At 38.3% G+C, this 16,777-nt stretch overlaps 2 protein-coding genes across 2 annotated transcripts; one reads left to right on the top strand and one right to left on the bottom strand.

The window, feature by feature from the left end:
• The first annotated feature begins 262 nt into the window (after window positions 1-262).
• Window positions 263-1,497, top strand: LOC124460872 (importin-4-like). Its single transcript, XM_047012474.1, has 2 exons — window positions 263-365; window positions 431-1,497. The coding sequence occupies exons 1-2, from the start codon at window positions 263-265 to the stop codon at window positions 1,495-1,497; spliced, it is 1,170 nt and encodes a 389-aa protein (XP_046868430.1).
• A 13,368-nt stretch (window positions 1,498-14,865) lies between these two features.
• Window positions 14,866-16,426, bottom strand: LOC124460871. The gene is made up of 3 exons (XM_047012473.1): window positions 15,814-16,426; window positions 15,600-15,698; window positions 14,866-15,374 (listed from the first exon to the last, which is right to left on the bottom strand). Exons 1-3 carry the CDS (start codon window positions 16,424-16,426, stop codon window positions 14,866-14,868), a joined length of 1,221 nt encoding a protein of 406 aa, XP_046868429.1.
• Between the last annotated feature and the right edge of the window lie 351 nt (window positions 16,427-16,777).

Raw genomic sequence — 16,777 nt, 5'->3', positions numbered from 1 at the left:
ATAATTTTGTAACACAAATATCTAGACATAATTTATAGTAAATTCTTTTTTTTTCTGTTTTTTGGTAAACATGGCACACATTTTTGACACTATTATAGAAGGACTCCTTTGCCCGGATAAGGGGCATTTCACGATACCGAAGTGGCGAAATTACTTCTGGATGCGTCGGCGTGTGAGCAAATCGAGAAGACAATTCGACTTCAACGTATGTCATTCATTTCTGAGTTTATGCGTGAGTAAGACAGAAATACTCAGACAGATTATGCTGCTGCCCATCGTAAGAGTTCTATTTGAATTGATATGCAAGCAACCGGCCGATAGCGAGGATGACGAATTGGATGGCAATAGTTATGCGGAGGGGGCCAGTCATGCCCTCGATGAGATAGCCATGATTGTGTCAGGTGACCAACTTTTCCCACTCTTGTTTCAGTTAATGGAGCCGGCTATCCAAAGTACGAACAATCTTACTCGTCGGGCAGCCTATTATGCATGAGCACTATCTCTGAGGGTTGCATGGAGATCATATGCAAGCAATACTTGGAAGTAATGTTGAATGTCATCAAAACGGGCACACAGGATCCCGATTTGAGTGTGCGCGGTGCTGCTTTCTTTGCCCTGGGTCAGTTCTCGGAGAATTTTCAGCCTGATATCAACAAATATTCTCCAGAAATATTGTCAATGTTTTTGGAATATCTTCGCCAGTTGATAGGGGATAAGAAACGAGGAACGGTACCAATAACCAAACATGTGGATCTATTGTTTTATGCCTTGGAAAAGTGTTGCGAATCAATGGACGAGATGATTGACCATCACTTACCCGGGGTAATGGATTGCCTCTTTAAAGCCTTGAATTCACCACACACGCTTACATTGAGGTCCTATTGCTTGTCGGCTCTTGCTTCTGTTTCTGGTTCGGGCAAGCTTATATTGCCGTATTTTTCTCAAATTGTCGCAGTGATGCAGAATTATTTGGTCAAGGACTGTGATGAGGAGATCGGTCGGCTACGTATTATAGCTATCAATACATGGTCAGTTTATGTTCGAATCGTGGGCGATGAATTTATGGCGCCTTATTGCAACGAATCGATGGGCTTTTGCCTACTGATGTTATCAAAAGGTCCGGATGATCCAGAGGTTCGATTTGCCGTTTACCATCTTCTCGGAGCCCTTTCCAATGTTTATCGGGAGAATATGGCTGGATATCTACCCAAGATAATGGATCGCATCCTTCTATCTGTTGTATCACCATGCGGTATTCTGGCCGGAGGCAAGGATTGCGGAGATAAAAAAGACGTTGATGGCGACGATTTTGATGATATGGTGGAAAATGATTACGTCACTGAAATGGAGGAGGCGATGTTTGCCCTCAAAGAATTTTCAGAAACTACGGGCGCTGCTTTTGCCCCTTATCTGCAGGCGGTGTTTGAGAATGTATATAAAGTGATTGAACATCCGTTACCATCAGTACGAAAGGCGTGTGTTGAGAGTCTCTCCTAATTACTGACGGCTTTCCATCGCCTGGGCAATGAAACGGCCTTTACCGAATACTCTAAGATTATAGTACGCAAATTCTATGAGATGATTGTTAAAGATGATAACCGGACTGTGGTTGTTAATATTCTGGATGATTTAATTGACCTCATCAGGGATTTTGAGGCAGCCGCTATACAATCTCAAGAGGTTGTGAAATTGCTCTTCAAGGCCACCCGTAGGTTATTGACCCAATCAACTAGATGTCAAAACTTTGAAGGACGTCAGGACAATCTAGACGCAGCGGAAGGCAGTAGACTAGATGAGATGCTTATTGGTTATGCTGCTGGCTTATTTGTGGAGTTGGGATATGCTACCGAACCGGCACAATATGCCGTATATTTTGACAAAGTTATATGCATACTGTCTAAAATGCTAAGAATGGCCATAGATAATAATTGTGCTGCACGGAGGACTCTGATATACGAAACCATCGCTGATAGTATCAAGCACCTGAACATGCAAGTTGTCGACTATTTTAATTCCCTATTTAATGTTTTCTTTAATGGGACAAATGACGCAGAAGCCAAGTGTCGCCAGCATTGCTACTATGGCCTAGGAGAGCTACTATTTTATGGAGATACCAAATCTCCAGGAGCTTGGCCTGAGGTTGTCAAATGCATAGCCAATGCCATGACAAAGGAGACGGAACCAGCTGTAAGAGATCGCATTTGCAGTGCCCTATCACGTCTTTTGATGACAAATCAAACGGACTTTCAATTTGAAGAGATTCTATCAGCCCTGTTAGATCTCTTGCCCTTGCGTGAAGAATTTTCGGACTATGATGCAATTCTACAGGCTTTTCAATATGCTTATACAGAGCCACGTGGCCGTCAGCTCAACTTTGTACATCGGATATTGGAACTAACACTGCGGATTTTGTTTAGCAAGAACTTGCCCGATTCAGCAGAATGCACTGCAATAGAATTATTTCAGAAAATTGCTGAAGAAAACCGACAAATTGTTACATCGATATGTGCTGCTAATCCCGAATTTCACGATTTTGTAATGTCTTTATAAGCTAAGAAATCCGCCTGATTTCTTGGCCCCTAAATTTTGTTATGTGCCTTTCATTTTTGCCATTTAGCCTAACGATTGTTTAATCAGTGTTCGAAATCAAAAGTAAATTAAAGTAATTGTTTCTCCGAAAAGTAGGTTCTTGTGTGACGTTTTGGCCATTAACCCTTTTTTGGCATAACCCTTAGCTGTGCTTAACCTCTTCATCTAGGTCGTCGCATACTTCAGATACACAAAGTCAACCAACTGAGTTGAGTCATGGGGCAAACAGAGTGAAAGCATCTCGTTTTCATTACATTTAAAATGCTGTCAGCACCTAACCTGACATGACTTTGCCTTCGCCTTCCATCCACCACCACCACCATCAGTACGTCCAAAGGATCAGACATAAATGCGGGCTCTCAAATGTCTTCATGTCCTGGCCTTCTATTCCATTTTCTTTTCTTTTTAAATTTTGTGGCACTTTCAACGCATCATTGAGTAAGCCGCGAAGCGTACTCATCATGAGAAGGACAAGAACATATATAGAAGGCATTCGGGCTGAAAATGAAGATGCTTAGAAATGGAGTGTGCGGTTATAATCAAATTAGAAACGATGCGTAAGATCAAAGGCCAACGATGCGCAGTAGGCGCGACATAATACCCGAAATGTTCAAAACACACCAGAGAAGAGCGGTACCCTGGAAAATGGGACTGGGACATCATCAAGAGGGGCGCCCTGACAACTTCAAGTGGAAAGTGACTGAGCGCTGAGTGCGGAATGGAGCTGCAAAACCTGAAGAAGACGTATCATTAATGCCAAACAAGGAGTCGAACAAGAGGTACGCGTAAAATGAAAAGGTGTATTATGCACTCAACTTGAAAACCAGAAATTTCTCTCTCTCTCTCTCTACCTCTTTCTCTTAATGTCTCTCATCCTGTCAATTCCTACTCAAGTATGCTTGAGTATGTTTTTTTCTTCGTTTATTCATTCGTAGTAGGTTTGGGCCTCGGTTCTGTTCAAGTGTTTTATCGGGCACATTGCACACACTTCCTCGAAAGTTGGGCATTAAAAAAAAACGACAAGAAAAAGACAAAAGTAAAATAAGGAGAGTCAGAATGATTTTCAATGTTAAAGACTGATGACGACAGGTTAAAACGTTTTCATTATGAGCATGCCTCCAGTTTGCCTTTAGAGCTCCAGTGGTTTTTCCATAATTGGAGCTGCATTCAAGTGTCTTGAGAGTCTTGGAGTTTTATTTTTTTTCTTTCTTGTTTCGTTGTTCTGTTTGGAGACTTAATGAAAAGTAAATTGAGTTCTCGGTAGTTGGTTTTAGGCTGCTTAGTTGTGTATTTTAAGTGAGACATGCTCAATTAGTTCTTCGAAAAATGTAAAGAAATAAAAAAGATGAAAGGATTTTCCATTTCCATTTGTTTTTTCAACAACAACAAAGAAACTCGGCTAAGTTTCAATTGCTTCCTGGAATTCGGACTAAATAAATCTCACTTTCTTCGACCGTAAATGCATTTTTATTTTTATGGTGACATTGTACTTGACCGAAAAGCCATTAATAAGAAACCTGAACTCCCTTTTTTGGCCAGAGAAAACCACTTATCTTTAAATAGGGAAATATATCTACACACATCCTACAGAATATATATTTGCTTATGTATAACATTTGTAATATAATTTATGGCCACCTTAGTTAACGAAGCAACAGTGACAGTGGCACTGGCAGCTCTCTGACACTGACAGTTGTCAACTGCTGCTGTTTGTTTGCTTTTATTCTTTATTTCTGTTTTATTTGCTTTCTCTCTCCTCTATATATATATATATCATATACCTATATATATCATATACCTATATATATATATATATATATATATAACGTTTTCTTTGGCTGCTCTTGTCTGTTTCTGAGGTTTTTGTCACATTTTTTGCTCCTTTCAAAAAGCTGCCATCTAGATTTTTCATTAATGTGCACATTGTTTTCCATTTTTTTCTCATTCTCTTTCTCTCTCTCTCTCTCTGTCTTTATCTCTTTCGTGGCAGAACTTTTACTATAGTAGTTTTCTTTTTTCATATTTTTTTTTGGTATTCTTGTGATTGCCATTTCCAATCTAGTTCAATCTATATCAAGTCAACTTAGTTCCCTTACCTACCACGTAGATCCCAATTCTCTGTTGCTATAAATTTCCTTTTAACCAACTCGGTGAGAGGAAGGTGGATCTATATATGTTATATAGTGGTGAGTGGTGGGGAGGGCTAGGAAAAAATATCATAAAATACAAAATGAAGTACGCTTGACATGCCTTGGACGCTGTAAAATTTATGTGACAATTTTGTGCAGAATAAATGGTTCTATACCCATACACACACACTCACACAGACGCACAAAGAGGGCACCCAGGAGCGAGTACTAAATGTCCCTCATATGATGACTATAGCTAACCTAAGCAGGGTAGATTAGCTATGTGCTTCATAAGTAAACGGTTTGCAGGTGTGACATAGTCAACAAATAAAATTAGTTTAATTAAGGAGAACTTTTTGAGTTAATAATAAAAAATTCCAGATATTAAACCATGTCAGTCTCAAATTAAATCATAATAAATATATTTAGCTTAAGATTAGAAAAGATTCGATTCAATATCCCATTCAGATTTAACAGTGTCTCTTTCAATTCCAAGGATTGCTTATAATATAGAATAGAATAGCTTATAATTTCATGGATAAGTCTGGATCAGCTTTTAATTTCTTTATGATTTAGAGAGCTTATACAGTTTGCTTAAAATTTTGGACCCTCAAAGGATATAGTTTATTCCAAACTTTGTTTTTATATTGGTTCCTTTTCGGTGTTTTCCTTTTAGACAAAAATTAGTTGGTTTAAAAGGCATACACACACACACACACATCCAGACTTTAAATGCAATGACTGAGAGAGACAGAGTCTCTCACTCTATTCTCTGAACGGCATTTGGTTTGGCTATTGCCATTGCCATAATGCCCACAAAGTGGGTGGCCACTAAAACTAAAACCCTTAAACCCGCCCCCCTGAGCAGCGTGGAGCAGCTTTGGTTGTTGTTTCTGTCGTTGTTCTCGGTCATGTTGCATAAATCTCATTTTGGGCTTTATTTACTCTCAAAATGTCGACGTCGGTGCGTCCCCCTCTCTTTTACCCCTGCTCTTTTTGGGTTCTAGTAGCTTCTCCTCTCTTTGTGGCACTGCCATTTGCCCACTCTTGTTGGCAAATAAATTCATTTAGTGGCATTTAGTGCCCCTCTTTCACCTTATTGCAGGACCAGGACCTAGTCAGGACCTCGTCTATGTTTGTATGAATTGCTCTTTGTGTGTGTATGTGTGTGTGTGTGTGTGTGTGCATTTTATGGCAGTTTCTGCGTTTTTGTGGCCAAACATGAAGTGAAAATTACACACACACGCAAAAGCTGTAGAAGCAGCACAGGAAAATTTGGCTTTAGTCGGCAGTTAATTTTCATATTTTCTAGCCACACACACACTGCCATTCACCCACAAGCTCTCATTCTATCCAAAAGGCAGCAGCACTTTACCACACACACACATAAAAATATAGAAAAAAAAATGTTTCTGTGGACATTTTGTCGTAAATAAATTTAACAATTTATTTAGATTGCAATGACAGGCGGATGCTATTAAGAGTGAAATTTATGAGACTGACTGTAACTGAACTCCAAATGGAAGCTGCAGCAATGAACTGAACCAAAAGTGCACAACGCAGACTTGGTTTAAATACAAAACCCAATTCGACCATTGGAAATAATACGTTTGAACTTTTGATGTTTCACATTGAAAATTACTTGATAAGGAACCCCACAAATAAAACGTTTGATCAGAAATATCACTATGATCACGGAGAAATATAACTGGCAAGTCAGTTTCGTAATGCTTAAAATGTTCTTTTTACTTCTTTGTTATTTTACACAATCTTTATTTTTATAGTTTTAAACAAATTATTGTAGTTTTCATCCTCCTCCACTCCTATATTATCGTTTAGTATTACATATTTTTATGTAATATCATATTCTTTCCAAGATAAAGCTATTATTCGAGATGTATGTACATTTTGTAATAGTCTTAGCACATTTCTAGTCAACGGGATTAATACTTTTTGCTTATCACTTTAAGGTCCGTCTTAAGTTATCAGCAGTTTCAATACTTCTCTACACGAATTTCACTATTTAAAATTGTTGCGTTTTCTTAGGTTTGAGGTTTTAAAATTGAATAAAATTAAAACCGTATTTTCCAATTTTACACCTTTAACCATCTTTAAAGTAACTAGAAAATTATTCAAAAACGTTTCAGAACTATTTAAGCACACCAAATAAAACATTACTTGTTGTAACTTAACTTTCTGTATAAATAAACAGAATATTTCAGATTTCTGATGATTTTCCGAATAAAAGGAAATATTTGGAAATTTCCTTCTCATTTTAAAATATGTATCCTATACATTTTTTTTTCTAGTTTTTTCTAGTTACCTTAAAGATGGTTAAAGATGTAAAATAGGAGAATGCGGTTTTTATTTTCATTAAATCTTAAGAATCTGTTTCTTATATTTGTATATTTAGGTATATTCAATATAAATAGTTTTCTAATCGCTTAAGATACAGCAAATTACCAAATATATCTATACAAAATTGAGACTCAAATATCAACTAGATTAAAATTTTCGCAGAAATCCCACAATTTAATGACTTACTCAAATAACAAAATAATTTTCTCCTATCTCCTGCATTTTATCTTCTGATTAATATACACAAAATATTTATAGAGAATAACTACACTTCTATAAAATAAAAGAGCCCCATTTTCCAGCAATTCCTAGGCTCTCATGCTTCACATTTCCCATTCTTTGTTACAAGTAATGAAAATTTAGAAAAATTGGTAATCCGAGTCTCTCAAACAGCAAAAACTCACATAAAAACTGTCTCAGCTAATTAGCTGCTGGAAAATGGTATGGTAACAAATGTTTGAAATTTTGAAATATTACATAACCAACTGTCACATATATTGGTTGCCCGAATGAATGGATAAGGGGATTATTTTCTGTCAACTGGTGAACTATATATACTTACATACGTATGTATATATATGTACTGTATACAAGACCAAATAAAACAAACATGGCCTGAGGAAAAAGTTGTTTTTTTTTTATTTTTATTTTAGCGGACGTTGACGATACTATGCGCAGTACGTTCAAGTGGCCCCTACGACACCAGGACAAAGCCTGTTACGCGCGAGCCCAAGCAGATAACTGCCCACCTCCCACACGACCGACAGAGGGGTGCAGCCGTATAACGCACGGCACGAATCGCGTGGACAAAATACACAATAGAAAAGACAGACAAACACATAAACTATAGCTATCTATTAACTAAATGGGATAGGATAGATGTTTTAAGCATATTAATAGAAAACTCTGAGCCGATCACAGGGGATAGAAGATTGTAATCAGAGCAGAGGACCCTAAAAGGTTCATGCATAGCATAGTTAGAAGAACAACGACTAAGGGATAAAGGTATTAAAGGATGTCTACACCGTCTACATGGTACCGACAGATTCCCCTGAGCTAATAACTCAGGCGAGTCGATATCACCAATTAGGAGCTTGTGCATAAAAATGACACTAAGCATAGTTCTACGGTTAGTTAAGGACGGAAGGTTAATCAAGAGAAGCTTAAGCCACGAAGAGCAAATAGCAAGAAATGCTTTTGAACGGATTCTAGTCTAATCTGGTGCGACTCAGATTGAGGTGACCAAATGCAAGATCCATACTCTAAAATAGGACGGACAAGCGAAGTAAAAAGAAGTTTAGTTGTATAGGGGTCATCAAATTCTTTTGACCATCTTTTAATGAAACCGAGGACACTCATGGCCTTTGCGACCGTGGTGGAAATATGGGTGTTAAAATTTAACTTATGGTCCATAAGTACGCCCAAATCATTCATATTATTTAGACGTTCTAAAGGGCTGTTGTTTAGAAAATAAGTGACCAGTTGAGGAGAGTTACGAAAAAAAGACATTACCTTACATTTGGTAGTGTTAAGATTTAGTAGATTAAACTGGCACGAGGATTGAAAGTTTTTAAGATCAGCTTGTAGCCGACTAAATGAATCTGTATCTTTACAAGTAAGACAAATCTTGACATCGTCAGCATACATAAGCACACGCGAATGAACAATGACTGATGGAAGATCCTTAATAAATAGTGTGAAGAGCAGAGGGCCAAGATGACTACCTTGAGGTACACCAGAAGTCACAGAAATGGAAACGGAAAAAGAAGACTTAAAAAGTACCTTCTGTTTTCTATTTGTTAAATATTCTCGAACCCAAGAAAGGAAAAGGGGTGGAAACCCAATGTCGCTCAGTTTAGAAAGTAATAGGGTATGATTAACGGAATCAAAGGCTTTGCTGAAGTCAGTGTATATGACATCAGTTTGTTTACCATTTTTGAACCCCTTGATAATTATTGATGTAAATTCTAAAAGGTTAGTGGTTGTAGATCTACGTTTCACAAACCCATGTTGGGATGGCGAAATAATAGAGCTGCAAAAATGTTGCAATTGAGAAGTTATAATTTTCTTCAAAGCTTTCGGAATAGCGGACAATTTTGAGATACCCCTATAGTTAGAGGCTTCGGACATTTTGCCATTTTTATGCAGAGGAATAATATACGACTCCTTCCAAATAGATGGAAAAGAGGAAGATTCTACAGACAATAGAAACAATTTTAAAATGGGTTTACATAATGCGTTTGCACAGAACCTGAGTACACATCCAGGAATACCGTCTGGCCCCGGAGAATAAACAGGTTTAACTAATTTAAGTTCGCTAAGAATAGAACTTTCATCAATCACTGGATTGAAAATGCAATTAGCCTTTTTTAAATGATAAGGATACGGACTTGCTCGATATTCCGTTAAGGAATAAGTTGTTTTGAAAAAACTCGCAAACATATCGGCAATTGCCTGATCAGTGCTCGCTTTTTATACCCTTGCAAAAAGGGTATATTAATTTTGGTCAGAAGTGTGCAACGCATAGAAGGAAGCATCTCCGACCATATAAAGTATATATATTCTTGATCAGCATGACGAGACGAGTTCATATAGCCATGTCCGTCCGTCCGTCCGTCCGTCCGTCTGTCCGTCTGTCCGTCCGTCTGGATCAACGCAAACTCCTCCTAGACCGTTAGAGCTACAGATATATAGCTGTATATACTGCAGGCGTTGTATATCTCGGATTCAGCCGGATCGGACCACTATATCATATAGCTCCCATACAAATGGCAAAGTCACGAACAGTGACTTTTCTCGATATCTTCGTTATTTTAATATTGGTGAGTTAATTACACATATAAACGACTATGCCAAATTTGATCAAGATCGGGTGACTATATCATATAGCTCCCATAGGAACGATCGGTCGAAAACAGTGACTTTTGTCAATAACTTCGTTATTTTTAAAGTGATTGCTTTCAAATTAAATATTTGTTAGTTTTATATATCTATTAATGTCTGTGCCGAATTTGATAAAGATCGGGTAACTATATCATATAGCTCCCATAGGAACGATCGGTGCAAAACAGTGACTTTGATCAATATCGTCGTTATTTGCTATGCTAAGATTGTAGGCCGTTCTTTCGGAAACAGCTTTTTTAGATAAAACGTTTTTCCACTTTAATGGCTATAGGTAAGGAAAGAGTTACCAAAAAAATTGCAAGGGTATACAAACTTTGACGCGGTCGAAGTTAGCCCCGGCCCTCTGGTTTATTTTGAAAAGACAAAAAAGATGAGTGCACAGAGGTCTTACGTTTAGAATTAACAAAATTATAAAATTGTTTAGGGTCAGAAGAAAACTGAAGCTTACACCGCTGAAGATAATTCTTATAGCATTGTGTATTAAGCATCATGAATTTTGAACGAGCGACTGTATACAGAGCACAATCTGATGAACGACGTGTTTTTTGAAACTTCTTATAATATCGTGTCTTCACATTTTTCAAATTGGATAGCTCGCGAGAGAACCAAGGAGGTTTGTTAAGCCGCTCCAGCCTACCAAGAGGCACACAAATATCAAAGAGTGAATTCAGAGTATCATAGAAAAAACGAACAGCCGAGTTCATATCACTACAATTGTACAGATAAGACCAATCGGTAGTAGCAATGTTTTCATTAAGGCTGGCAAAGTCAGTCTTACGAAAGCACCTAGTTAGTGGTAACTCATTTGAACCAAGTAATGATGAAACAAGGGCAAATCAATTTTTAAATTTAATGTAGGATGAAATTTGTCTTCTGGAAGAACAAATGGTTCGATCCTAGAAACCTCACAATAAGAAGAATCCAATACAAAAATAAGATCTAACGATTTTCCATTAGAATTTAAGACAGAATTGACTTGGGATAAAGATAAGCCTAGAAGGCCATCAATAAAGTCATGTGACAAAGAGGGCAGCAACGTGGTAGATTCATCTGTTAGTGACCATGCTAAAGCGGGTAAATTAAAATCACCTACAACTATGAGCATGTCTTGACTCGAAACTAAAGAGACAAACTGAATTGCCTCTAAATGATTTAGATATACCACCATGTCTGACAATGGTGGAATATAGGAACAAGTAATGAAAGCATTAAAAAATTTAAAATTTACTTTAACACCGACAAACTCAATCTCCTGGGTACTAGAAAATTGAATCATTTCAGATGATAAGCAGCATCAACAGCTATCAGAACGCCACCACCAGCAGATGTGGCAGGAATAGTATTAGTTGTTGTTGTAGGCAAGCGAATCGGTTGCCGATTTGTCTTTTTTACAGTATATTCCTTAACAATTATATGTTTAGGCCAAAAATCTTCTCGACATATAGTGTCGAAGATATTGGCAGAAACATTAATTTTAAAGGAAACACTAATTTTAATGTCTCAAATTACGTACAAATAAATTCGGTAATTTTGTGGGTAATCAGTCAATTTCAGGCAAACAAAGGCAAGGAATGGGAAACAGAAACGAGGGTTGGGTTGGGTTTGAATTGGGTTCGGGTATGGTTGGTTTTGGGTTGGCAAGATTCATGAGTTTATGCGTACATTGGCCTGGGCGGGGGGGATTAAACAGGAAGTTTGTTTAACGCACAGTTGGCAAAAGGGTTGCCAATGAACTGAACTAGTTAACCCTTTTTACTTGCCACAGGTTCGACGACTTTAACTAAGGTGGCCATAAATTATATTACAAATGTTAGACATAAGCAAATGTATATTCTATAACATGTGTGTAGATATATTTCCCTATTTCCTTCTTCGTTTGTTGGTAATAAACATGTCACTAAAATTTTTGTTAAAGATAAGTGGTTTTCTCTGGCCAAAAAAGGGAGTTCAGGTTTCTTATTAATGGCTTTTCGGTCAAGTACAATGTCACCATAAAAATAAAAATGCATTTCCGGTCGAAGAAAGTGAGATTTATTTAGTCCGAATTCCAGGAAGCAATTGAAACTTAGCCGAGTTTCTTTGTTGTTGTTAAAAAAAACAAAATATTGATCAACTAAATTTAAATCAATTTTATACTAAATGTACATTTTTCTTTAAATTTTCAACGAGTAGAGAAATTGTTGAATTTTCATTTTCCAAATTGTCTTTCGTCAATTGGCTCAAGTGCACACAATTAATTCTCACTTCAAGTAGCGGCGGCGGAAGTTATGGAAAATCATTTCATCTTTTTTATTTCTTTACATTTTTCGAAGAACTAATTGAGCATGTCTCACTTAAAATACACAACTAAGCAGCCTAAAACCAACTACCGAGAACTCAATATACTTTTCATTAAGTCTCCAAACAGAACAACGAAACAAGAAAAAAAATAAAACTCCAAGACTCTCAAGACACTTGAATGCAGCTCCAATTATGGAAAAACCACTGGAGCTCTAAAGGCAAACTGGAGGTATGCTCATAATGAAAACGTTTAACCTGTCGTCATCAGTCTTTAACATTGAACATCATTCTGAATCTCCTTATTTTACTTTTGTCTTTTTCTTGTCGTTTTCTTTTAATGCCCAACTTTCGAGGAAGTGTGTGCAATGTGCCGGACAAAACACTTGAACAGAACCGAGGCCCAAACCTACTACGAATGAGTAAACGAAGAAGAAAAAAACATACTCAAGCATACTTGAGTAGGAATTGACAGGATGAGAGACATTAAGAGAAAGAGGTAGAGAGAGAGAGAGAGAGAAATTTCTGGTTTTCAAGTTGAGTGCATAATACACCTTTTCATTTTACGCGTACCTCTTGTTCGACTCCTTGTTTGGCATTAATGATACGTCTTCTTCAGGTTTTGCAGCTCCATTCCGCACTCAGCGCTCAGTCACTTTCCACTTGAAGTTGTCAGGGCGCCCCTCTTGATGATGTCCCAGTCCCATTTTCCAGGGTACCGCTCTTCTCTGGTGTTTTGAACATTTCGGGTATTATGTCGCGCCTACTGCGCATCGTTGGGCCTTTGATCTTACGCATCGTTTCTAATTTTATTATAACCGCACACTCCATTTCTAAGCATCTTCATTTTCAGCCCGAATGCCTTCTATATATGTTCTTGTCCTTCTCATGATGAGTACGCTTCGCGGCTTACTCAATGATGCGTTGAAAGTGCCACAAAATTTAAAAAAAAAAGAAAATGGTATAGAAGGCCAGGACATGAAGACATTTTGAGAGCCCGCATTTATGTCTGATCCTTTGGACGTACTGATGGTGGTGGTGGTTGATGGAAGGCGACGGCAAAGTCATGGCAGGTTAGGTGCTGACAGCATTTTAAATGTAATGAAAACGAGATGCTTTCACTCTGTTTGCCCCATGACTCAACTCAGTTGGTTGACTTTGTGTATCTGAAGTATGCGACGACCTAGATGAAGAGGTTAAGCACAGCTAAGGGTTATGCCAAAAAAGGGTTAATGGCCAAAACGTCACACAAGAACCTACTTTTCGGAGAAACAATTACTTTAATTTACTTTTGATTTCGAACACTGATTAAACAATCGTTAGGCTAAATGGCAAAAATGAAAGGCACATAACAAAATTTAGGGGCCAAGAAATCAGGCGGATTTCTTAGCTTATAAAGACATTACAAAATCGTGAAATTCGGGATTAGCAGCACATATCGATGTAACAATTTGTCGGTTTTCTTCAGCAATTTTCTGAAATAATTCTATTGCAGTGCATTCTGCTGAATCGGGCAAGTTCTTGCTAAACAAAATCCGCAGTGTTAGTTCCAATATCCGATGTACAAAGTTGAGCTGACGGCCACGTGGCTCTGTATAAGCATATTGAAAAGCCTGTAGAATTGCATCATAGTCCGAAAATTCTTCACGCAAGGGCAAGAGATCTAACAGGGCTGATAGAATCTCTTCAAATTGAAAGTCCGTTTGATTTGTCATCAAAAGACGTGATAGGGCACTGCAAATGCGATCTCTTACAGCTGGCATTGGCTATGCATTTGACAACCTCAGGCCAAGCTCCTGGAGATTTGGTATCTCCATAAAATAGTAGCTCTCCTAGGCCATAATAGCAATGCTGGCGACACTTGGCTTCTGCGTCATTTGTCCCATTAAAGAAAACATTAAATAGGGAATTAAAATAGTCGACAACTTGCATGTTCAGGTGCTTGATACTATCAGCGATGGTTTCGTATATCAGAGTCCTCCGTGCAGCACAATTATTATCTATGGCCATTCTTAGCATTTTAGACAGTATGCATATACCTTTGTCAAAATATACGGCATATTGTGCCGGTTCGGTAGCATATCCCAACTCCACAAATAAGCCAGCAGCATAACCAATAAGCATCTCATCTAGTCTACTGCCTTCCGCTGCGTCTAGATTGTCCTGACGTGCTTCAAAGTTTTGACATCTAGTTGATTGGGTCAATAACCTACGGGTGGCCTTGAAGAGCAATTTCACAACCTCTTGAGATTGTATAGCGGCTGCCTCAAAATCCCTGATGAGGTCAATTAAATCATCCAGAATATTAACAACCACAGTCCGGTTATCATCTTTAACAATCATCTCATAGAATTTGCGTACTATAATCTTAGAGTATTCGGTAAAGGCCGTTTCATTGCCCAGGCGATGGAAAGCCGTCAGTAATTAGGAGAGACTCTCAACACACGCCTTTCGTACTGATGGTAACGGATGTTCAATAACTTTATATACATTCTCAAACACCGCCTGCAGATAAGGGGCAAAAGCAGCGCCCGTAGTTTCTGAAAATTCTTTGAGGGCAAACATCGCCTCCTCCATTTCAGTGACGTAATCATTTTCCACCATATCATCAAATCGTCGCCATCAACGTCTTTTTTATCTCCGCAAGAGCAAGAGCCGACAAGCAATAGGACCTCAATGTAAGCGTGTGTGGTGAATTCAAGGCTTTAAAGAGGCAATCCATTACCCCGGGTAAGTGATGGTCAATCATCTCGTCCATTGATTCGCAACACTTTTCCAAGGCATAAAACAATAGATCCACATGTTTGGTTATTGGTACCGTTCCTCGTTTCTTATCCCCTATCAACTGGCGAAGATATTCCAAAAACATTGACAATATTTCTGGAGAATATTTGTTGATATCAGGCTGAAAATTCTCCGAGAACTGACCCAGGGCAAAGAAAGCAGCACCGCGCACACTCAAATCGGGATCCTGTGTGCCCGTTTTGATGACATTCAACATTACTTCCAAGTATTGCTTGCATATGATCTCCATGCAACCCTCAGAGATAGTGCTCATGCATAATAGGCTGGCCGACGAGTAAGATTGTTCGTACTTTGGATAGCCGGCTCCATTAACTGAAACAAGAGTGGGAAAAGTTGGTCACCTGACACAATCATGGCTATCTCATCGAGGGCATGACTGGCCCCCTCCGCATAACTATTGCCATCCAATTCGTCATCCTCGCTATCGGCCGGTTGCTTGCATATCAATTCAAATAGAACTCTTACGATGGGCAGCAGCATAATCTGTCTGAGTATTTCTGTCTTACTCACGCATAAACTCAGAAATGAATGACATACGTTGAAGTCGAATTGTCTTCTCGATTTGCTCACACGCCGACGCATCCAGAAGTAATTTCGCCACGGCTTCGGTATCGTGAAATGCCCTCGGAACATACTCTGCAAGGGCATCGAATATAGCAAAGACTAAGGTAAATTCCGCGCCATCGCCATTAAGAGCATTTAATTGTAGTCTTCAATATCAGAGGCATCAACTTGACTATCAACTCAGCACCTGCTGGGTATTCCCCTAGAAATGGAATCAGATATCCCATTCCGTTAAACATATTGGCCACAGTGCGTGAGGCTGAAGTGTTCTGGGCATCGGAATTAACCATGATGGTCTCAAACATCTTGCATACAGTGGGCATCTCATCCGCTAAGTGTGTTGTAGCCGATTCGGCTACGGCAGAAAAAGTATAAGAATCCGGTTCGCTCTCATTAGGATCCAGAACACATCGTTCGAAAGTATACTTCAGAACGTCGGAAATCCATTGATCCTTTTTCTCGTTATGATATCGACTCACTGTGCCAACAACTCGGCCGATGGCACTCTTCACTGCTCGCACCTTTTTGGCTACCAAAGCCTCCAATAAATATTTCTTGACGCCCATCTGCTGATCAAAGGATAACCCGTTCCAGACCCCAGCATCCGATAGACGCTTATCCAGTAGAACAGCTGTCATTTGACGCACCTCCACAGCACGAGTGGATGTCAGGACTTTGCACAGATTCCATAGAACGTCCGGTTGCTTGAAGGCCTCATATAACTGAACTGTAGCATCTTTTATACGATTATTATCCGGGCAAAGGAGTCCTTCTATAATAGTGTCAAAAATGTTTGCCATGTTTACCAAAAAACAGAAAAAAAAAAGAATTTACTATAAATTATATCTAGATATTTGTGTTACAAAATTATTGTATTTGATGTGCGTTACTAGTTGAGAGTCAGAAAATATACTGATTTCTGTTGAGCTCAAACCTTAGGTGATGAAAAATATGGCTTACTACGATTTGAATTTTTCTTTTTTAGAAATCCAAAGGCTTACTTTGAGTTTAAAAATTTAAATGACTACTACGATTTGTTTTGTTTTATTTTGTATTTCTCAAAGACTACTATTTAATAAGAATTTGCGAAATAGTATTTAATAAATAATAAAGAAATATATTTTTATATTTTTCAAACTGAAATTTTTTAA

This window comes from Drosophila willistoni, unplaced genomic scaffold (genome assembly GCF_018902025.1).
Source record: "Drosophila willistoni isolate 14030-0811.24 unplaced genomic scaffold, UCI_dwil_1.1 Seg149, whole genome shotgun sequence".
In the NCBI taxonomy this organism is placed as follows: domain Eukaryota; kingdom Metazoa; phylum Arthropoda; class Insecta; order Diptera; family Drosophilidae; genus Drosophila; species Drosophila willistoni.
The sequence above is the reverse complement of the archived record's forward strand: the minus strand, read 5'-3'. Positions and strand labels throughout refer to the sequence as shown.